General features: G+C 33.4%; 1 protein-coding gene across 1 annotated transcript; it reads right to left on the bottom strand.

The window, feature by feature from the left end:
* Window positions 1-7,405: 7,405 nt before the first annotated feature.
* LOC116027209 (leucine-rich repeat extensin-like protein 4) lies at window positions 7,406-10,420 on the bottom strand. The gene has a single exon (XM_031268691.1). It carries the CDS (start codon window positions 10,202-10,204, stop codon window positions 8,012-8,014), a length of 2,193 nt encoding a protein of 730 aa, XP_031124551.1. The 5' UTR covers window positions 10,205-10,420; the 3' UTR covers window positions 7,406-8,011.
* Between the last annotated feature and the right edge of the window lie 13,435 nt (window positions 10,421-23,855).

The following is a 23,855-nucleotide window of genomic DNA, read 5'->3' as shown; positions in this document are numbered from 1 at the left end:
AGAGGTCTCCATTTCAAGAATTGGAAGGAATTTTCATGCCATTAATTGCTTCTTCTTATCTTCTCAATCCACCTGCAAAGACTGATAATAATAATAATAATCACAGACCATATATTTCTAGTTCAGTTTTGTTGTTTGTATGTCATTTTTGCTGGTTTGGCACCTGAAATATATGTGAAAAGAGAATACCAAAAAAACAATAGGATTAATGGATAATTATTATGATGATTACAAGTTCAATGTTGTTGTGTTGCTGACCAAACAACCTTAAAAAACAAGAGGGGTTGTGGTTAACGTACTCCTGGTTGATTCCGGGATATTCTCTATTTACTTTGTGATTCACAACAAAAGTACAGTATAAAGTTGAGAGAGATGTCTTAGCCTGACCCAGCAAACGAAATCTACGAGGCCCAACAGTAAAGCTCTGAATTGGCATGTTAGGCCCTGATGGGGTAAGCACGCAATATAAAGTTATTTTCATCAGACAGCCCTTAAAAAAATGTCTACATCTATTTTCAAAAAAAAAAAAAATGTCTACATCAAAATTTGGTGTGAGGGATAGAATTTGAGAATTCAAGTAATACTTTATGTCATATACCACATTGCAACCTGGATCATGATCACGAACCATAAAAGTGGGTAAACGTGATCCTAATTAAAGTAATTGGTAAAGAATCTCAAGGTAAATTAGCTCATAACTAACAGACTCAAATTAAGAAGACCAATAGGCCACTCTAGTTTAGAGTCAAACTTGTAACATTATGGTTAGCAAGTCAACCATCTAACCAATTTAATTGAAGTCGTCCCAATATTGGTTCATTTTTAGCCGTTGTTATGCCATGGATCCGAGTTCACCTTGCAAGGTGGACTCGAGTTCATGTTCACAATTTTAGAACTCTATATATATTCACAATTTCATAACTTTATATTCAACCGTATAATATAATTTTTGAATCCGTATAACAAAATTGTGAATATAGAGTTCAAAAATTATGAATATTGAGTAAGGTAATTTTATATATTAACATATAAAATTGTGGACATGGACCCGGTCCATAGCATAATTTGCCCATTTTTAGTGTAACAAATGATATGTCATATGTGCATCCCTTATCGATATTCAATTGCTTCTGCTCTTAACTGTCTTTGCCCATTCAGCCCAATCGTACTGGGCTCTCAACGAACCCACTACCCTATCAATTACTCTTCAAAACAAATTTGAGGACTTATTTAATAGTTATGGCAAAAACTTGTGTTAGACCGTCTCACCATACGACGGGTCGGGTCGAGTCGGGTCAAGATGCAAATGTAACACTTATATGCACAAATGTTATACTTATATGCTCAGATGTAATACTAATCAGGAATACAATTTTTGTTACTTATAAGGGTAAATGTAATACTTTTAAGGGAAAATACAATACTTTTAAATTTCGATTTAAAAGTATTACATTTTTCAACAAAAGTATTATATTTGTCCTTATAAGTGAGGGGCACTTGTCAATATTACTTATTATGAAAAATGTATTACTTTTTCTCTAATAAAGTAACAAAAAATTATTCTTGATTAGTGTTATATTTGAGCATATAAGTATAATATTTGCACATATAAGTGTGACATTTGTATGGTGCCTTGACCCGACTCGACCCGTCTCACGAATAAGGATCCGTGAGACGGTCTCACACAAGTATGAGCCAATAGTTATATCCTTATAACCTTCAAATAATTATAAAAGTGCAGGTTGAGCAATCCTCTGATTCCTTTCTTATCAAAAACCAAAAAAGCCTCTTCTCTTCTTCTTTTGGATTTAATTTCCTAGGATAATAGCAAGTGTTACCTGGAAAACCAAGAAGTAATTATCATCACAATGATGCTAACTAGGTTCTGTTACGTTGCTGACCATCTTTCTCCTTCAATCCTTGTTTTCCCCAAAAACAAACCCCCCCCCCCCCTCCCCTCCCCCAACACACATGTATAAGGGTGGGTTCATGTGAATACATCTCCCTTAATAAAAAAGTGTGAACACATCTACACAATTCATCTTGAGAAATCAAAGGCTACGATCTTATCATTACTAAACTTTTAAGTTTGTAATAATTATAAAATAAACACCGCTCTTTTAAATAATTATAAAATTAATCTTGTATAATTTTTACTAACACTCTCAACTATTGATAAACTCTAATTAATGGTTGAAGTCAGTCCTTACTTTTTACAGAATAACCATGTATATTTTCATTTCGTCACCTCTACATATATACCCTTTATTGAGCTAGCTTCGAAATATACATATATATATATATATATATATATATATATATATATATATATATATATATATATATATATATATGACTGCATAAAGAATAATGCCGACAATAATAAATACAATGCAATGATTTATAGGGAAGGATTCATATGCCTAAAGAATTGAATCAAAAAACAAACACCAAAGAAATTATTATTATTCTCAAGCTTTCAAATCCGGTGGGAATAAACTATTCCTATCTTATCTTTATCACCAAACACCATCTTCATGTTTGAATAAATAAATAAGTAAATACATAAATATGGGGAGCATGAATTATGTTGCTTTGATTTCCTGAAGACCAAATCAAGTTATTGGTGCAGTGGAGGGATATGCCAATGATTTTGAGGTTTCTAACAAGTCTCATAATTAATAGTATTATATGGAGTAATTTTGGCTCAAAATAATAATATCATAATAATATCACAATATTTATTTGAATTGTCCCACGTCAAATAATTAGAAAGAAAGAAAGAAACGAGGTTATGATGTTTTGAATTCAACTAACAAATCAATTAGATTTATAATTTTGGTCTTAGTTTAATCTAAATTGTTTATGAGCATACTTCTTGTGACCTAGTTCTTTGTTGCCTTCAGGTTATTCTAGCATGCTTTTCATCTTTTAACATGAATTTTTATTTTTATTTTTTCAAAATAGATTCAAATAACAATGTACTTTGAACTTGAACGCCTGTTTATAATAGACTAATAGTAACTTCTTCATTATAACGTAATTCATTCATGTTTTTGGAGACCGAATTATGTAATATTTAACGTAATTAATCATAATGGGTTGACTAATTCACAAGTGAGGTTATTTTTATCCCATATATGTGTGTGCGCGCGCGAGCGCGCGTGCTCGTGCGTGTGTGCGTGTGACATATTAGTGCCTGAGTAACTTATAGCAAGATTTTTCGTATGGGCAGTTCAGTTGATCACAGGGGTGAAATTTGAGACGAATTGAAAGATCAGGAATCGAGTCTCACCAGTGGTAATGTGAGAGCAACCTTTCAAAGTGATAGGGACTCCTTGTGCGCAGTAAGCAAACGTCTAACCTCTGTGTTATGACAGGCCAGGTTGTGGAATAATTATTATAGACGTTATTATAATATTTGTCTTAAATATAATATCATTTGACAACTAACATTTCAAAAATGAATGTGAATACTAGCTAATTAATGACATTTGGCAAAATTTACATTGGATCCCATTTTATATATTTGGATGCATCCTACAAACCATACACACAAGGTCGAACACATTTGGGAGAAGAAGGTTGAACACATATTCCTAGTCAAATAATATGATACATATATTAATTCTATGAAATAGCATTAATATACTCACCTACCCACAGCCTGTCATTTGAGGCTCTAAATAAATGTTACTTAATTCCCCATATTAAAAGGGGTAGAGTAGACGAGTAGCTAGTAGCTTAATCAAAACTAGTCAGCCAACTTGCTATATTCTCCCTATTATTTAACATCTTTATAGTGTAAACATATGTCATACCCCTAATTTAGAGTCATTTTCATTTTTGGTCCTACTGTTATTATAACATTGCCAATTTTAGTGCACTTCATTAATTTTTGCCACATTGTGACCAGTCTTATTTAGTCCTTGCCACTTTTAGTCCACCGTTAAAATTTTCGTCAAATTGCCGTCCAAAATAGGGGTATTTTTTGTCTTTTCATGCTTTGGTAATCTCCTTGACCCTTTGCAGTGATTTTCCTTACACATTTTCATCCATTGAAGAGGTCCGACAAAAGCCATATGAGTCACGTTACAAAGCCATGGCTTTCGCCGGACCTTTTCATTGGATGAAAATCTGTAAGGAAATCCACTACAAAGGGTAAAGGAGATGATCAAAGCATGAAAAGATCAAAATACCCCTGTTTTAGATGGTTATTTGATGAAAATTTTAACGGTGGACTAAAAGTGGCAATAACTAAATAAGATTGGCTGCAATGTGACAAAAATTAATGAAGTGGACTAAAATTGGCAATAACTCCCTAATTTAATTCTATTTTTGTGGTGTTAAAAGGTTTATATATTGTATAATCTATCTTTTGTGAAAGAAATTATCCTCAATCTATTAAGTAATGTACCACAATCACTTATTCCGATCTCTCTTCTATGTAATATCCCAAAAATCATACAGGAGAGGTAAACCGCACTCGAGGGCAGTTCCAGCTGAGTTGGTCGGACAGTTGGTTTGATAACTATAAAGTTCCAAATTCGACTCTTTGTGGGGCCTGCCTATTGCCCTACTCGATTTGAGTCGGTCAGCTATACCTAGTTTACCTTCTTATGAATCAAAGGGGTAAATCGTACTAGATTTTGTGCGATACGAGAGTCATGCTCTACTCACTCGGTCACCACTTCTGAGGTTATTGCAAGTGTTATTAATTCATGGGTCCATGACACCCTGTGTTGATTTCAATTCCTATAAGGTCATAATGAAAATAAACTTGTTCAAATTCATGTAATTAAATAAAAATAAATATATTTTTTTAATATTGTGCAACGACTAAGTATGCATATATTGATGATGAAGCCTTAATGAAGATGAAATGTAATGGGAATATGAGATAAAGCCATAACATCCCATGTGAGGATGGCCTTAAATTTTGGTCCCATTCCAATTACATCACCATCCTTTGGACGGCTGTGATTAGGCCATCTTATCATTTGTAAGGGTGGAGAAAATGACAATTTTTCTTCTTTTCCCCCTTCTTTCTCAAAAGGATTCCCTTCCAACTTAATTAAACTACTTTCTTAAATTTACTCAATTCATTTGTATTTAAGAGTTGTGATTAGATTGCGAATTACATATTACATGTGGTGTGATAGTACTTTTATTATCATTTCAAATAAGTGGTCACAAGATCAAACTATGATGGACTGAAAAAGACAAATTAATCACGGGATAATTGATAATAGTTAGTTATGTATGTATTATTTGTGTGTGGTCACTCATTTAGCAAAGAGAGAATGGAATTTTCTTATCACAATAGAACAAGAACAAAACTACCAAAGAATAGACAAAATGGCCAAGTCAACCTAAGCAAGTGACGAAAATGACTAAATGTTGTATGAGATGGCATAATGACCTTTAGGCTATCAGTATCCAAACATAAAACTTGGAACTGAAACAATTATATATACAGGATCCGGCTGAACCATAACCCAGGTGAGAACCTATGAATAAATCCAAACCATCGATTAATAGATCTAGTGGTTTAAAATAAAGAAATAAAAAAGATGTGGTCGTTTTTATAAATATTACAAATTTTAAAAAAAATTTAATATTTATGAAAATGACCCGCTCATTTTTTACTTGATTTCCTATCCATCCGATCTTGAACATCGATGCTTTGAATTTGTCCACATGTTCTTATTTGAGGAGTGGTTCTAATATGTTCCGGATTATATGTTCTTATTTGAGGAGTGGTTCTAATATGTTCCGGATTATATGTGTGTATGTGTTTGAACCCTAAACTTAAACGAAAATTTGAAACTCGAAAAAAGAATAGTATTTTAAATTCTAGTGGTGCTTCAATTCATTTGAGTGGGGACTGAAAGCTGCAGGAAAAGCCATAGTGTGGAAACATGATTCTTAAACACAGATCCACAACCTTTTTGGTAAAGTGGGAAAAACAACAGTGGAAAGATGAAACAAAACTACCAACAACCATCAAAATTAACAGTGGAAAAAATGTCAAATGTGCAATGCCCTTTTGTCCAACTTTGGAAGCACTATGCGTGATTGAAGGCAAATTATTAATTATTAAATAACATGCCAAAGTTGCAAACATCAATGCCAATGTGTGAACTTTAAGCAAACCCCCCAAAACACTTCTTTTAAATTTCAACCGTTCTTGGTCATACTAATATTTTACTAGGTTCAAACCCAAACCTTATTTAAATATTAAAATTCAAATTTAGTTATTCCACATCAATATCATCTCTATCATTGTGAGACCAACCAAACCACTCCTACAGAACTTGAATCTTATTCAGAAAAAGCCCATCTCAAAACACACTTTTTAAAATTCTTTATGGTCAATCGTGATGCAAACTCGACATGAGTATATACTCTCAAGAGCACCAAAATCGTCAATGTGGGAGCGACCTCTCAAAGTGAAAGGAGCTCCTTGTGCAAAATAAGCAAAGATGTAAATGCTATATCGAGTTAAGGCAAGGGACCCTTGAAATTGGGGATTCAACCTTTTGGGAAGAAAGAGTACCAAAATTGTCACATTTAAAAAAACTAACAGGTTTGTATTTTGTAATGCTTATATCAACTATTAATGGATTGAAATTGCTATTTAATATAAATATATGGATGAAAAACACTTTTTTTGGACGAGTTATTATTATACATTAATAAATGGGCTTACCTAAAATGTGTCAACCTGTCCAAAGTCATATTCATGTGTAACAATGATGTTAGTCCAAAGACATAATGTAGTTGTTTATGGGCATGGGTGAGTGGGACGTAAAAGAGGGGGCAATGTCACCCTAAATTCATGAATTTAAATGCCATGCCATCAACCGCTGGCTGCTTGTGGGAAAAATTCAATGGCAGCCATCAGCATCAATAAAGATGGAGTTTTGTGATAAACAGCACATGAAATTCTAGCCACCACAGCATTGATAGAGACCAATTCCCCAACCCCTTTCTCACAAAAACAAATGCAACATATGCTAAGTCACAATCATACTTGGTTTTGTTTAGTGACCAAGGAAAAGGAAACCTGCATCACTACCGGATAATCTATCTTATGACCCTAAACGGCAAATGACCAGTCTAGATTGCCCATAGCTGATCAGCTCAAACTAAGAAGGTCAATAGACCCTAAACGGCAAATGACCAGCCTAGATTGCCCACAGCTGATCAGCTCAACCTAAGAAGTGGAGCTTGGTAGCTACAAGGATAATAAGTCAACAGCATAACCAACTTGGTTCAAATTGCCCTAATCATACTTAGGTTTTGATCATGTTAATGAATAGATAGATGCAAGAAATGCAGGGGATATGATGAAGAGAGAAGGGGGAGGGGGAGGGAAGAAAAGAGAACACAACACTATATGTAATGAAAGAAAGGAATGATCTGAATGTTGAGGGCAAAAAATACAAGTAAATGTTCATCATTATACTATAGAATTGAAGAACAAAATGAAGAAGCAAAAGTATGATGATAATAGGAAAAAGAAAGAAAGAAAGAAAAAAAGATAATAACAATGAAATCCAGAGACCAGAATCAGCAGCAGCAAGCACTGCAGACTGGGTTTCTGCTCCACCAGATTATGGCATCTATACATACACTTCCCTGAAAGATAACCTACTCTCTTTTCTTCTCAGCCAATTTATTTTCTCCACAACCATAACAACATTTGCAAATTAATCTTCAGGAGAGAGCATTCTCCTCTTACCTCTCCTCTAACTTTTTTTCTTTCATACCCTCTCTGTCTGAACTCTGAACAATCCAATCAGGTACAGCAATACTCGAATATAGATTACACATTCTCAGCACCCATGTTGTTTGACCTCTACATTGATCTTTGTTTTGGACAGGAATGAGTGGACAAAGAAGTATATATTGTGACTGAAAATAACAATTGAAGCAATGACATCTAGTTTAATTGTAGGTATAGTTTGTGTCTTGAGGACTGGTTAGAGGAAAATTCTCTAAAGAATCAATAGAAAGGCGGAGGTGGAGGCGAAGCATATGAAACCCCGATGACCGGAGGTAAGGGTCCATGGAATACTGGAGTCGGTGGCGGTGGGCTCTCATAGGTGATTGCTGGTGGTGGAGGTGAATGGTGGTAAACTGGGGGCGGCGGTGAGGGCGATGGCGGAGGTGGAGAGGGATAGTAGACTGGGGGAGGCGGCGATGGCGATGGAGGGGGTGGGGAATTGTAGTGAACAGGTGGTGGGGGTGATGGAGATGGTGGTGGCAGGTAAACATATGGAGGTGGTGGTGATGGTGATGGTGGTGGGGGTGGCTCTATACAGGGAGGAGGGGGCGGTGGGGGCTCTATACATGGGACAGGGGATGGGGGAGGTGGAGAGTGAGGCGGAGGAGGTGAGGAGTAGATTGGAGGTGGAGGTGGTGATGGATAGACGTATGCCGGTGGTGGAGGCGGAGAATGCGGCGGTGGAGGCGGAGAATGAGGCGGCGGAGGTGGAGAATGTGGGGATGGAGGTGGCGGTGAATTATAGTAGTAAGGGCTTGGTGGTGGAGGGGAATATAAAGGCGGTGGCGGCGGCGGAGAATTTGGCGGTGGAGGCGGTGGCGATCGCACACAGTAAGGCAAAGGTGACGGCGGCGGCGGTGATGGCGGTGGTGGTGATGGTGGAGGTGGAGACATAACTGGTGGAGGAGGTGATGGCGGTGGCGGAGACGGCGGAGGAGGAGACGGTGGCGGCGGCGGTGGAGAATAAACCGGCGGAGGCGGTGGAGGTGGTGAATAAACCGGCGGTGGCGGTGAAGGAGGGGGAGGTGGAGGAGAATAAACCGGCGGTGGTGGTGAATAAACCGGTGGAGGCGGTGAAGGTGGGGGAGGAGGAGGAGAATAAACCGGCGGAGGTGGTGAATAAACCGGTGGAGGAGGCGGCGGAGAAACCGGAACAAAAACCGGAGGCGGAGGAGAAGGCGGAGGAGGCGGCGGAAAAGTCGGAACAAACTTTTTACACCTAAAAGCCCCGCAATGAATTTTCTTCGACAAGAACGCCTTACACTGAGCAGCAGACCGCTGATTGGGCCGTGTCGGCAAGCAATTCCGGCGATCATCAAACGCCGGCAACGCCAAACAAGCCGGCGGTTCACCGGTAAAGAAGTTATAAGAGTAAGTAAAATTCTCAAGCCTGGGAAGCTTACATATACTCTGCGGTATCGTCCCGGACAGCATGTTATGCCCTACATTGAACTGCTCCAAGCTAACCATCTCCCCAATCTTCTCCGGCAACGGCCCCAAAAGTTGGTTAAAGCTGACGTCAAACACCGTCACATTCTTCAACATCCCAATTTCCGGCGGAAAACACGACCGCAATCCATTATTCATCAAAATAATCTCATTCAGATTACTCATATTCCCGATACTCGACGGCACACAGCCGTGGAACTTATTATTCGCCAGTACAATCACAGACACCGGAGAATTACCGAAATTATCCGGCAATTCAAAGGCGAAGCGGTTGTGGTTAATGAAGATAGCGTCCAAGGGCTTATCGAAGAGCTCCGACGGTACGGTTCCCTCAAATTCATTGAACCGGATGTCTAAATAGATCAATCTAGGCAAGCTGAGAACGACGTAAGGGAATTTACCGGCGAAGCGATTGTTGCTGAGGTCAAGCTCGAAGAGAATCTTCAGGTTTTTGAACTTCTTAGGGATGGTGCCGCAGAAACGGTTGGAATTGATGTGGAAAACGCCTAGATCTGCGAGCAGGCCGAGCTCCTCCGGGAGGTATCCGGCAATGTCGTCGTGGTTGAGGTCAATGCTGGCGACGGTCCGAATTTTAGGATTATCCGGCGCCGGCGCGCAGAAGACGCCGGTGTAGTTGCAGACGCTTGACCCCACCCAATTGGCCGTGGTGTTGCGCGGATCCGAGATGATGGCCTGCTTCCAGGCCTGGAGAGCGATGTAGGCGTTGCGGATCCTGTCGTTCTCGAACGTCAACGACGGGTCAACCGCGACCCGCTCGCCGCGGTCGCCGAACTCGTCGCGATAGTACAGCAGCTGGCGGCGCTGGATGTAGTGCACCTCGGAGTCCGACAACGGGCCATTATCGGAAACCCTGAAGCCGGCAGCGGAGCCGGAAAACGAGAATGCGGCGAGTAAAACAGAAGCGAGGAAGAAGCAGAAAGATGGAGCTCCGTTTTGCCTCATGTCAGCGCAGACATCAGTGGAAAGCTTCAGGGAGGTGTTAAAATGGAGAAAGAGAGGAAATGTGGGTGGGAGAGAGGGAGAGAGAGAAGAGAGATCTGAAGAAAAATGGAAATGGAGAAGTGAGATGCTGGAGAGAGAATGGAGGGTTTTATTTGGTTGCTAGGGATTTTGGGGGTGTGTGAATGGTGAAAGGATGAGGAAAGAAGAGAGAAGTGAAGACAGCTAAATCACAGCTCAAAGCCCACCAGATTCTCTCTCTCCTCCTCCTCCTCTCTCTCTCATCAACTTTATTCTTTTGTATTTCTTCAATTGCCCTACCCAAAATGCCACTATTGGACACAAGTCTAAACGTCTTATCGAAACGTAGCACTAACTGTTATAAATTTGTTACATACAGACAAAGTATTTAAGATGATGTAAATCAACATATTGAAACGTATTACTAAGAAACTCGATCTCATGATCTCTGATTATTAGTAATCTATTTGGTGGATAAGTGGTAAAATTGACCATATGATTTAAATAAAGTCAATAATTAAGTGTTTAATGTCTTTTCACTTAGCAATAACCAATAAGTATGATGTTGAATTTATGTACACCTCACATTAGCTCCGATGTTGAAAAACAGGAGTCAATAATAATTAAGAATAAGAAAATGATACCGGTATTTTTTAATGGTAAAATTTTTTGCACATATTATGATTTTATTAATAGAAAAAATGAATCAAAAATTGTAATTTATTTTTAAATTAATCAAAACATGTTATATAGTTCAAAAAAAAAATCAAAACATGTTATATAAGGGGGAAGTTTGTTTAAAAAAGAAAAAAAAAAAAACAGAATTACAAATAGTACTACGCGTTAAATCGTTAATCGCAATAGGATTAATGAAAAGTGGATTAGTGGTAATTTTGGTTCTATAATAACATAATATTCCATAGATGGCCGGCCGGTAGCCGGCGATTGATGCCGTTTTATATATAATTATACATTCAAGACTTAGTTTATTGCTAAATTATTATTATTATTGTGTAAATTTATAATTAGGCAGACTAGATTTTGGCATTTTAGGATTGACTGGGTAATCATTTCCACTTAAATTTGTGTAATATTACGCGTATTCTTAATTTTTATTCATTTTATTATGTGTGTGTCACGATTTTTATTCATTTTTATTGTGTGTGTTACGATTTTTATTCATTTCTCTTTTTTCTCTCTCTCAATAAAGTATGAATATCTAAAATTAATTTTTTTAAAAAATCTTATTATAAATTATGAGGATAAAAATTTGTTTGTAGTAAATAATGATCGTCAAGATTAATGAAAGTGGAGACATTAACGTTAAATATAGAGCGTCAATGTTTTGCGTTTTGTATTAGCGTTACGTTATTGGGCACCGTTGCATCTTTTTTATTATTTATTTATTTTTTTAAAAAATTTAAAACAGCAAACGCGTGGAAGATTGTCACAATTTAAGGGAGCTTTTTCTAATTTTTCTTTTCTTTTCTTATTGTCACAATCTAAGGAGCTTTTTCTAATTTTTCATTTCTTTTATATTTTCCTTTCTTAAATGCTTTTAGATTTTGAATTTTTTTTAGAACTAGTGACAATACAAAGAGTCAATATTGTCCTCACTAAAGTTCGAACCTATGACTTTCTATTTTAAAGAGTCACTTCGAGCCACTACACAATAACAAGGTCATTGGCAAGTTTTTTAAGTTATTCCTTGTATTTTGACTATTTCTTAATTTTTGCTTGGAAATACTATACTTTTAACTTTTACCCTATTATTGAATTGTATACATCAATTAAATTGTAGTGGCATCCGGTTGCAAATTCGAGCCTCAGTGGAGGCGGTGCTGACTCTTTGTGCTTCAGTAGGTTAAGAAATTAGTTTATGAACAGATACTACATTGTAATTTGTAACCGAGTCAGTAGTACTCAAAAATTAAATTAACTAATAAGTACACAAATAGATGCAATAAAAGGAAAATAGAAAAAGAAAACTAAATATAGCATAAATAAAGATATAAAAAATATATTTTTTATTAGCAACCCTTTTTTAGGGTGAACTTTACCTATCGTTCACGATTATAGCAAAGATTAAAGTGAAAAGTTAAAGTTAATCATTCTTAGAAGCATTATAATTTTGTTGATTAGTAAATGCACCTTTAATATTTACAGGTAACTATGTATATATGTACTAATCAAATAATACAATAATTAGTGAATATACTCAGCTAAGTACCATAGGCAAATATAATATTGTAATATAAGTAACAGCTAACTTAACAGCTCTTCAAATTTCAGTTTTGAGCATATAGCTTTTCAGCTTTCAGCTAGATTTGCCAAACATAGCCAATATGATTCGACTCCGTATAGTGTTAAATTTAATCTTTAAATGATCTAAATATGTATTTAAATTTCATCTTTAAATGACATAAATATGTATTTTAGTGTGACTAAAATATTATACTAACAATAAAAATTAAATAAAATCTCATAACATTATTTTCTTAAACATTTCATATAAGTTTTCCAAAAGTTCTATAATATAAAGTGTGTATTAATGTATTCAAAAAAATAATAATAATAAAGTGAGTATTAATCTAAACTTATGAATAAACTAAGTTAACGCGGTTACAAACTATGTCGATTGGAGGATTGAGGCGTTGACAGTCAATTAAGGGTAAAATGGTATTTCAGCATGTGCGTTATGAAATATCACATCATCATCAATCATCACGATAACAGTGCGTATGAAAATTGAAGTATGAGGTGATCCTGATACAATCAACTATGTGTTTTGTATATATACTCACTACATACTCTGGATATGCGTAATTAAGTAGTGGCTAAAACAGCAATCTCCACTAGGTCCCGCTTGCAAGAAAGCAACATCGTGCAAGCTTGTTTGCTTGATTCGGTGGGCCCATGCGCATCATCACTTCTTGCACGGCTGGATTGTCAGCGATGGAAGGGGCCTGGGCCACCACCCCGTGAAGTATCGCATCTCATCACCATCGTTTCGTTTATGCGTCGACGTACATCATCTCGCCACATTGCCATTGCAACCCTAAAAAAAGAAAGGAAACAAAAAGAAAAAGCAAAACAAATCCGAAAACGTGCCCAACAGGAGCGTGCAATGTACGTGCGTCTCACACACCACAAATGGCGTTGTTGATGCATTGTGGTGGCCACAAATGGTGCTGTTGATGCGTTGTGGTGGTACCCACTTCACTGCTAAAAACCAAGTCCTTGCTGTGTGTACTCAAATCTTCTCTCTTCTCACCATCTCTCCTCCAAATAAGCTTGACTTTCTCAAAAATCACAATTAGGATGCCCTTAGTTATTTTATTTTATTTAAAATTGTTAAAATAAAAAAAAAATGTTTGCATAAACACTTGACCCTTTGGTCACTTTTGGTTTAATGGTAAGAATTTGATTTGTCAGGAAGTTAATTGCATTTTTTAGTTGGATGACTAATTGAATTTTCGTGGTTTATTTTATTTTTCTAAATTTTAAAATTAAAATATTTGTAGTATTACAGTAAAACATAAGTATTTAATGAAAAGGTTTGTCCTTCACTAATTAGCATAAGGTTAATAAGACAGTAATGCCTGTCATATAATTATTATTTTTTTTTGAAACAAATAATTATATTATTTTTAATTACAAAAATAGTAGGGACAAAAAAATATTGACTAATTATCTATTCTGGGCATTGAAGGTGTCGACAGAAATTCAGATTTTATTTTTTTCTGGGGGTTACATGAACATCCGTATATATACTCCTAACTGAAGGCGACATTTGAATCGAATGAATTAATGCAAGTGGGTTCATGCCGAAAAAGATATTATTCTTAAATTTAAATTTATTCAATATTATTTTTAAATAAGAAAATGGCATATTTCAACCAGTAAATGAATTATGTGAACGCTCCAATTTTTTTTCTTTCTTTAGAGCATCCATCATAATAGGCTGATTTTTGCAGATTTTTTTGTCATTTGGAAAAGAGAAAAGAGGGGAGAAAGAAGACTAATGCCTCCCTGCAAGACGTTGGTGTTTTGTGAGACCAGCCGGAGATAAGAAACAACTTAGACAGGCACAGTGACACACGTTTCGGCCACTGGCAGCGCCCAGTCGAGCGCGTGCACAGTTGGTGGGTTAACAGCTTCTTTTTTTTTTTTTTTTTTTTTGCGTCAAATCTGGTTTCTCTTCTCTCTCTCTCCCTATCTCTCTTTCATTATTCTCTTTCCCTCATCTCTCTTTTAGTTGGCACCTCAAAAATCTTTTAAAAAAATCATCACTATTAAGAATGCCAGGTGAGAAACTTGTCTCATCATCATTACAGACGGTTAAAATTCATTACATTTGTGAAGTCTATTAATTATTAGTGATTCACCAGGAGCGATAAAAAATTGTTGAATTACTTAGCCCAATTTTTGGACAAATTTTTAATTTTATATTATTTTTTTAGTAATACTGACTCTGTTACAATGTAAGATATTGATGAAGATCAATCTCTCAATCATTCAAATACGAGAATCATGCTCTAAGCCTCTAATGCTCTATCACTTGACTTTCTTTCGAAATTTATGATGTAATTATTACGGAGTAGTCCATAAATTAATTGTTTGCCATAAAATAAAAACAAGAAAAATGAAAAAACAAAATAATAAAATAAGAAAGTGCAGGCCACGAAAAGAGCGGTAATCATGTGCACAACTACCACCGGTCAATACGTTGCCAGAACCGAGCGTTTGGTACTTGGTTGATTAGATGGTGGGGGGGTGGTGTTCAAGAAAAAGGTGCAATTAATTCACACCTCCAACTAAAAACATTGTTTAAAAAAAATAATTCTTTTCAAAATAATAATAATAATAATAAATATATCATATACTTGACAAAATTGTACTATTAACCTTATAATATCTCGGTGACAATTGGTTGTTTAAAATGATTGAGCATACATGAACAAATGAGATTAGTCACAAGAGTAATCGATCTTCTTGGTAGTCCATGTCATAAACGAGTAGTGTTCGTCATTAATCTATGCAAATTAGGGACTTAGCTAAAGCGTAAAATACTTTACTTAGAAATATATTTATAGAGATAATATTCAAAATAGTTCGTTCTTTGAATATGCCATTTTTTTTTTAATTTGGTCATAAACTATGAATTCTTCCAAAATTGTTCATTGACTAAAAATTTATCCAATTTAATTCAGCAAATAACTAAATTAGATAAATTTTACATATTCGAAAACCAAACTAAAGTGCATTAGTGTTCCAACTTCCAAACGTGGGAGGATAAAGGCCGCGCATTTTGAGGATATAATTATTTGGTTTTTCCAAAGCCTAAAGTTCACACTTTTCCATTCATTTATTGTGGCCATTTGACATTTATGCAACAAAATTAAATGTTTTTTTGAAAAAAAAAAATTAAATACCTTTTTTGCTATTTTGTACACTTCCAATTTACTTACTCTCTTTTACTTTATTTTTTTCCTTCAATACAAAATTAGTATAGAAAAATCAATAGGAAAAACACATTGCCCCTTAATTAGGCTGACCTAGGGATGACAATGGGGCAAGGAATATACTCCTCGTCCCTGTCCCATCCCGACAGAGAATTAAAAATAGTACCATCCCCGTCCCCGGTCAAGTCTTAGTCAAAATCTTAATTTAGTGTAATTTTTAATTTTAAAAACTAAAAACCTATTTCTTAATTTAAATAAATAAATAAATAAATATAATAATAATAATAATAATAATAATTTTTCAGGGCGTAGCGCGGCGGGGAGGGGTATCCCCGTCCCCGTCCCTGTACCCAATGGGAAATTACATACATTCCCTGTTTTTCAAAATTTTTCTCCATCCCTATCTCTGTCGAGGCGAAGATCAGGGATCTTCGTTGGCGACGGGGCAAATTGCCGTCCCTAGCTGCCCCAGTGCGAACGATAATTAATTTGAGTATAATACGGGTTTAAAGGTGTCTTCTATATTTAGGGCTTACTTAGGACACCCCGTGATCTAACAAAAAATTAAAAAAAAAAATATTTGATGGTGAATGTTGGCCTGGTTGGGTCATTTCTTTTTGAGGTTTTATTGGTATTTAGGGGCGCATATTAGATGGGATTTAGCGTATATTATTGAATGAATTTATTACCATTAGACTTTTGTCACATTAAATGTTTTAGCTTTAATGCAAATAATAATTTTTTTTAGAAGAAAAAAAAATTATTCGACTTCCTTATTCTCTCTCCCATTTAATGTATGTATCATCTACCATATGCTATAGTCAATTCCCAAAAATTTAGATTAAATTTTGGTATTGCTTGCTATGGTCCGTCAATTTCTAAGCAACTCATAAACATAAAGTGTTTTAAGTGGAGAAAATAACATTTTTAAAAATTTTAATTAAAAAACTAAGTGTGTAGAAATTAAAGGCGAAAAATACAAAACTTCTTTCAAAACTAAATAAAATAAATTATTTACCAACTACCTTGTAGTGTAATGACATTCCAGTTACCATTCCAAATGGATTGTCATATGTTCGAACTCCGATGGTGGGGTTTAAATTCTATGGACTGAAAGTGATTGAAGTTTGGGTAAATGATAGTCATCAATTTAGTATATCTAACAGTTGAAAAAAAAAACAAAGAAAAAAACGACTGAGGTTAATTCATAAATATTACAAACTTTAAAAGCTTGTAATATTTATAAAATTGACTTGCTATTTTTTCTTTATTTTTTAATTACTGATCATTGTAGATGAATCATGAACGAATCAGATTAATCAATATTCCTTATAATAATTCTCATTTGATCCCACATATATAACTCAAATTTTTGTAGCCTCGTGGGCGATGAGGGAGTGAAAATTGATCATGGGATATAAGTAGCATTATTTATGCCAACTAGTTTAGGGTTGATTTGATGGGTATTTATTTCATTGTTAGTTCTTAAATTATAAGGTAAGTTGTCACTTTCAAACAAATTAAATTTGTCAAACGAAAAATTTTATAAATTATTAAAATATGTAGATATTTAAATTTATCAATGAATCAATTTTTGTTGGTAAAATATTAAATCATAGATATTTAAGTTGCAACTATTTAATATGTTACTGAATATATTGATATTTTGACTCTTTGTGCTTCATTAGGTTAAGAAAATAATTATGAACAGATATTACATTGTAATAGAGACATCAGTACTTAAAAAAATATTGGTATTTTGATGTTTTATTGTTCTGTGTAAAAAAAAATTATAATACCACAAAAGCATCATACATATTATTAAAAATTGTTGGGATGATTATCAAAAGGTTTTGATTCAAATGAATTGAGTTTGAACCCGTTAAATATAAGTCAAGTATTCAAACTAATGTATATTAGTATATGCAATCGAGAGTACAGTTGTGCTAGAAACGCGGTCTATTTTGCCACATTATTTTTCACCCTCGACATGGATAAAAACAAAAGGAAAAAGTATAAGATTTTTTTTGTTCTTTTTGTGTAAAAGATATTTTTGCAGACATATCGAGGGATGTCTTATTCCGTGAAATAATGCCGCGAAATAAGTATTACTCTATGCAATAACGTTCAGATCGAGAGCGATTTTTTGAGTGAGGTCCGACCGAGATTATGGGCACCATAATTTGGACATTAAAATCTGTTGAGGGGCAGCAAGATATAAGTAAGGGGCCGTGGCTCCTCCCTGTCACGGTTTTCTTGTATGCTTTATCGTCGGCAGTGAAGCGGGGAAGACGCTCATATCTCGCCGGCATTAATTTCTCCTAATCCTCACCGTTCATTTGAAGGTGGAGCCATGGAGGAGCTGGTACGTGGTGGTCAATAACGGACACCATGCCTCACAAATCTCATGACTATTCCCTCTATATTAGGGTTGTCTCATTTTTCTTGCTTTCATATCATCATAATTCCACTTGATTATTATTACTTATATATAGTATTATAATAATTACATACATTATATTTGTGAGCATAAATATAATATAAACATAAATGTGCAATCCAACTACTAACTTAGGCTTTTAGTTGGATGGAGCACATGATTCAATTTGGTATCAGAGTCATGATTCAATTATATTAGGTTATGTTTAACTTCGACATAACTTCGACGATTTATAATAGCACACTTACATATCTGGAAATTGAATGATTTTGTTTGGGTGACGAGAGAAACACACAGTCAATATGTATACCATAGAGTGGATAAATCTAGTTTTATGATCATAGCTAGCAAAAGTTGCCAAGTGGACAGGTTCTGATTACTAAACCAACAACCTAATCGACTTGACTGGAGTTGATTGGAGAAACATCCAACCAATACAGACCACGACCATTATTGGTAACGATAAATATAAGTAACTCAACGGTAACTAATAACATCTTTAACTTCATACCATGATGGAGTGCCCCCATTTAGTTAGGGTTTCGAGTATTTCGTTTAAAATGATACTTTAATCTAAAGACCATAAAAGTACTTTTCTGATAATTAAAAAAAAAATCATTTAAAGGTTTAAACTAACCAAATGCCATAACTTTAACAAATAATTTATGAGAGGGCATTTGCAACTTTCCCATCAATTAAATTTATTGGAAAATATTTCTTATGAATGTATTTGATGGGAATAACTTTGTGGGGAAAATTAATTAATATGTTTGGTGTTACATTAGAAACATAAGAATTAAATTGTATAGAAAATTAATTAAGATGTTTGGGTTGTTTAAACTTTTCTATAATTTTTTTAAAAACCTCTAATATATAATTGCTATATATACAAATATCAAAAAGAAAAAAACATAAGGAATAATTGAGAGATTAATAAATCATTTGTAAATTATGAATCATGTCAAAAAATTACCGTCTGCAACAAGAATATTCAAAATTCAAAACAGTACGCAAGTAAAAAAGTGTGGAGAGCGACAAATCTAATCTAAAATTTAATAAGTGTCAATAATGTTAATCCTTAACTAGAATAAAAATTGTGTTGGTAGCCAACTTGGTTGCAGTTAGGGCTGGGCAAAACGATTCTGGTAACCCGAACCTACCCGAACCGAAGAGACTTTTAACCTGACTCCAAAAATATGAATATGTTATTGAATAAATTTGGTAGATTTTCAATAACTCAAGGAAAATAATCCTACCTTCTGTAGGTGATATTTACTTTTGTCGATATCATGAAATTGTATTTCTATTGACTCGAACTTTCCTAAGTCAAAAATTACACTAAATGGAAGAATAATTTTTCTGACATTTTAAATTCTAAAAAAAAAAAATAAACTTACTACCAAACATCGTCTCAAAGTAAAGTCTGAATATTTATCAAAACCCTAATAATTTATAAGTAACTTTATTGGTTAGTGCCATGGCATGATTGGCCATGAGTATTTGAGAGTTGCAACCCGACCAAGAAAAAAATGTTGGTACGATTAGTCGCCAAAGCTTCTAGGCTAAGTGCATCAATCCCACAATATATATCACTTTACGGTTTCTAAAGCTATTAAGTATTAACACAAAAAATTCTTTGAGTGTTAGGCGTTGTTAATGACTAGTTAACACGTCACATAGAATATTAATAACCAGCTATGAAAACGTGGTCGTAAGCAAAATTCTCGTACGGAAATGTTATAAGTTTAATTTTTGTCAATATTTTTTTATTGAGTCTATCACATAAAATCTTTTTAGTGTCACTTACATCTCCTGATCTTTTGGTCGAACTCATCATAAATGGTCTTACTAGTGTGGTTTAATTTGTGAGTTTTCCCTGAAATCCCTAATGAATATATTATTTTCTTTTTGGGTGTAGCCCAGAATTTTCACCGTCGAATACAGCGACTAATATCATCGCTGGATTATAGGCACCTCTATTGGGTGAGACAGCTGGTCTGGAGAGTTGGCTGCTCCATACCCAAAGTCAAGGATCGAAATCTTTAACTTTGGTTAAGGAATATATTATATTTTTAAGACATACACTTGTTTAAATTTTGCTATTAATTGGGGAGCCGCAAATTACGGGTTTAATTCCATCACAAATTCTCAATGCATGTGCTAAGAACGAATTAATTCTTATTCAATACTTATTTTAATTGTTTAAATTTTTTCTTTTTTTCTTTTTTTTCAATAAAATTACGGGTTTAATTGCATCTCAACGCATGTTCTAAGATTGAATTAATTCTTATTTAAATTGATAATTTTGTTCAATCAAATTTATGACCACCGTTTACATTAATGAATATATAGGATATACCATACATTCTCCTTCTCTAATCTATTCGACTTATTATTATTCATTAATTGAATTAATCAAATTGTCTAGATATTCGTAAGAATCAAACTCGTAACCATTTAGATATAAGAATTATACTTTACCAAGTAACCTACTCAAATGATGATTTTATTCCTATACGATTGCTTAGGTAAGAAATCTTTTGTTTTTTTTTTCTTTGTCCTATGAATCACTTTTCTTCTTTTTGGTTTTTGTTTTGTTTTTTTTTTTTTAAATTGTATTTTTTATAGGTTATAAAGACTAAGGTTTGCGCGTATGAAAGAACGATCGAAAGTGTTTGTTCGATTACAGCTTTTGTTTCCTTTGCGTAGCGGTCTACTTCTCTAGCTAGCCATATATTAGCTGTTATATTATGGACTTTGATAAAGATGCATGGAATGGAATGCTCCACTTTAATTATTATTATTATTATTATTATTATTATTATTATTATTATTATTATTATTATTATTCATTGACAAGTTGGTATTATACCTGTTGTTAAATATTGACTATCATATAGCAAAAATAAAAAAAAAATTAAAAAAATTGTGCGACTCTTGCTAACATTCTCTTAGTCAAGCTCGTTATACATGGTCTTTTTAGAACGATTTATCACTTATGTATGGTTTGTGTACTATTACATATGAACACCATTTATTCCGTGCAAATTAAATCATCCATAGTGACCACGCATTTTTCTCGTCGTCCAAATAAATGAAACCTCAAGTGCGAGCTAATTTTATTTAATTTTCAATTATTAGGAATTAAATGTATTAAAATTTGATAGTAAAAACTATAAATTAAAGGAATTAATTCATGCATAAAATAATATAAAAAAATAATACATTAGTTAAATAATTTTCAGTGAGATGAATAAATAAACAAAGAAACGGCGGAAGGCTGAAGGTCAAAGGGGGGGAAGGAATAAACATTTTGGACTTACCAAAAAAATTATGGGAAAGACTCGACTTCAAACCTGCCTATTATAAGCTAGTCTTCAATACTATACATGTGCAGTTAGAATTCTTTATAAACTACACTATTCAATAATAGGAAACAAAGATTGAGTAAAATAGTTTATGATGAGAATTCTTTATAAACTACAGTATTCAATAATAGGAAACAAAGATTGAGTAAAATAGTTTATGAGATAATAAATTAAGATTAATCTAAATAAATTATATATTATGATTTATCTCAAACATCTTCGATTTTTAATCTAATCTAGAGACAGTGTAATTTGGTTCATCCTGTCTATAAGTGTCTACTAGATAATGTTGTAGAAATATCAAGAGATGTCTCATTGATGATTATAACGGACACCCCTAGATGATTAGGGGGTGTGGTGGGGGTGGGGGAAGGGAAGTGGTTGCCTTAATTGTGAACTAGTTACCCAAAACAATCCAACCATCACAAGTAATGCGGGGGAATTTGGAAAAGGGTTGAAAAGTTTGGTTTATTTGATCAGCTTTAGTTGTTTGATTTGTCAATCTGCTAAAATGAGTATTTGGTAATATGTTTTTTCGCTTGACTTATTGATGCCAATAAACTGAAAATAAAATAGTTACTTTGAGTAATTTATTGATATTAACTTATTGCATTTTCGTTTTAAAAGTTTAATTTACCCATAATATTTGTTGGCTATTGTAGTGTTTATATTTTTAAATTTTTTATTCAAATTTACATTTTTAATATAATCAGGACTCGCATAGTTAGAGCCCGACATTTGAATTGACTTTCAGCCCAACTTATGTTTAAGGGTTTAGGGTTGATCGTTATGTTGAATTATTGTTAACAACTTATGTTTATTCTATTTTTATTTGAATTTATATTTTTAATATTGAATTATTATTAACTATGGAGTATTTTTGTATAATTATAAATTATTAATAATAAAACAAAAAATAGTTAAATATAATTAATAACAACAACAATAATAGTAAATTGTAAAGTAATTTAAAAGTTAAATAAATAGCACGATATACTTATGCAATTATAGATCATTTTACATGTAATTAGCTAAAGAGTAACAATTAATTTACCAAAACACCTTTCTATAGCCAACTAATATTATCAACTGGTCAAAATATAGCTAACACAATCAGCTATCAGCTAATTGCCAAACACTCCTAAACTACGTGAGTTGAATTAGAATGGGATTTCGAACTCTACAATTGAAACCATGCTATAACAAAATCTCATAGTAATTAAACATACTTTATATATTAGATTGAAGAATTATAACAAATTATTGGGGCCTTGATTTAAGTAATAGGTGAACATATATAGCGTGTATCATCTTCTTAGAGAAGAATACAATGAACTAATTGAAGGACCACAAAAAAATATTTTAAAAAATTATTTAATTTGGACAGCATTATATTTATATATATCTTATAATAAAAAAATATAGATAATATAATATAATTATTATAAATATATATAAATATTAATAAAATACAAGTATGTAGTTTTCGTATATTAAGACAAGTGGAAACTTGGTAGAACTTGCTAAGATATAGGCCCATATTCATTTGTCACCATTGGAGCAACCAAACCAAATATTAATTAATTCACAAATGATTAGTCATTAGGGATAGCTAAGAATACTTTTATTTTAAGGGAATAAAGGTACCAAATAAATATTTCAAAAAAGAAATATAAATAAATAAAAATGAAGACAGCTAAGTATGAAGTATCCTTACCTGACCAGATTATGAGTCCTCTTTCCAGCCAACAACTCCTTGTAACCTTAACATTGATTATTAAATTTCATTCTCCACCGAAAACGTTTTTAAAAATAAATAAATAAGTATGACGCGTCTTATATCGATGTCTAATAAAGCGTTTCATGTCGTTAAAAAATATATTTTATTTTATTTTAATTAAAAGTTGAAATTAATAATGACATTATACATTTTTTACTTCTAAGAAAAAAAAAACAAAATTCCACCGAAATTCCTTAAATTGGTAAAAAAAAAAAATTAATGAAGTCCTAACCTGACATATTAAGTAGGTTATCACATATTTGGTGTTGACTAAATTTTTATGTGTGTTATTGTTTTGATGTGGTTGTATGATGAGCGGTAGCTTATGGGACTTTTTTTGAAAGAAGGTAGCTTATGGGACTTATTTCAGCATTTTTTTTATTTATATATAGAAAAAATAATATTTTTAGTCTCTAAGTTATAGAAAAAATATAAATTTAGTTTTTAATTGTCATGAGACAAATTTAACCCTTAATTACTTACAATAATGACTATTTTTGTCATTCAGATAAAAATAACACTTGTAAAAGTTACACTTTTTTTTTTTTTTTTTTTTTTTTTTTTTAAAATTTATATTTTT

Source organism: Ipomoea triloba, chromosome 8, assembly GCF_003576645.1.
Source record: "Ipomoea triloba cultivar NCNSP0323 chromosome 8, ASM357664v1".
Lineage (NCBI taxonomy): Eukaryota > Viridiplantae > Streptophyta > Magnoliopsida > Solanales > Convolvulaceae > Ipomoea > Ipomoea triloba.
Note: the sequence above shows the minus strand (reverse complement) of the source record. Positions and strands in the feature narration are given on the sequence as shown.

Bases quoted from the DNA above. Each gene is read 5' to 3' on its own strand.
- LOC116027209 (XM_031268691.1), bottom strand. From the start codon at position 10,204: ATGAGGCAAAACGGAGCTCCATCTTTCTGCTTCTTCCTCGCTTCTGTT.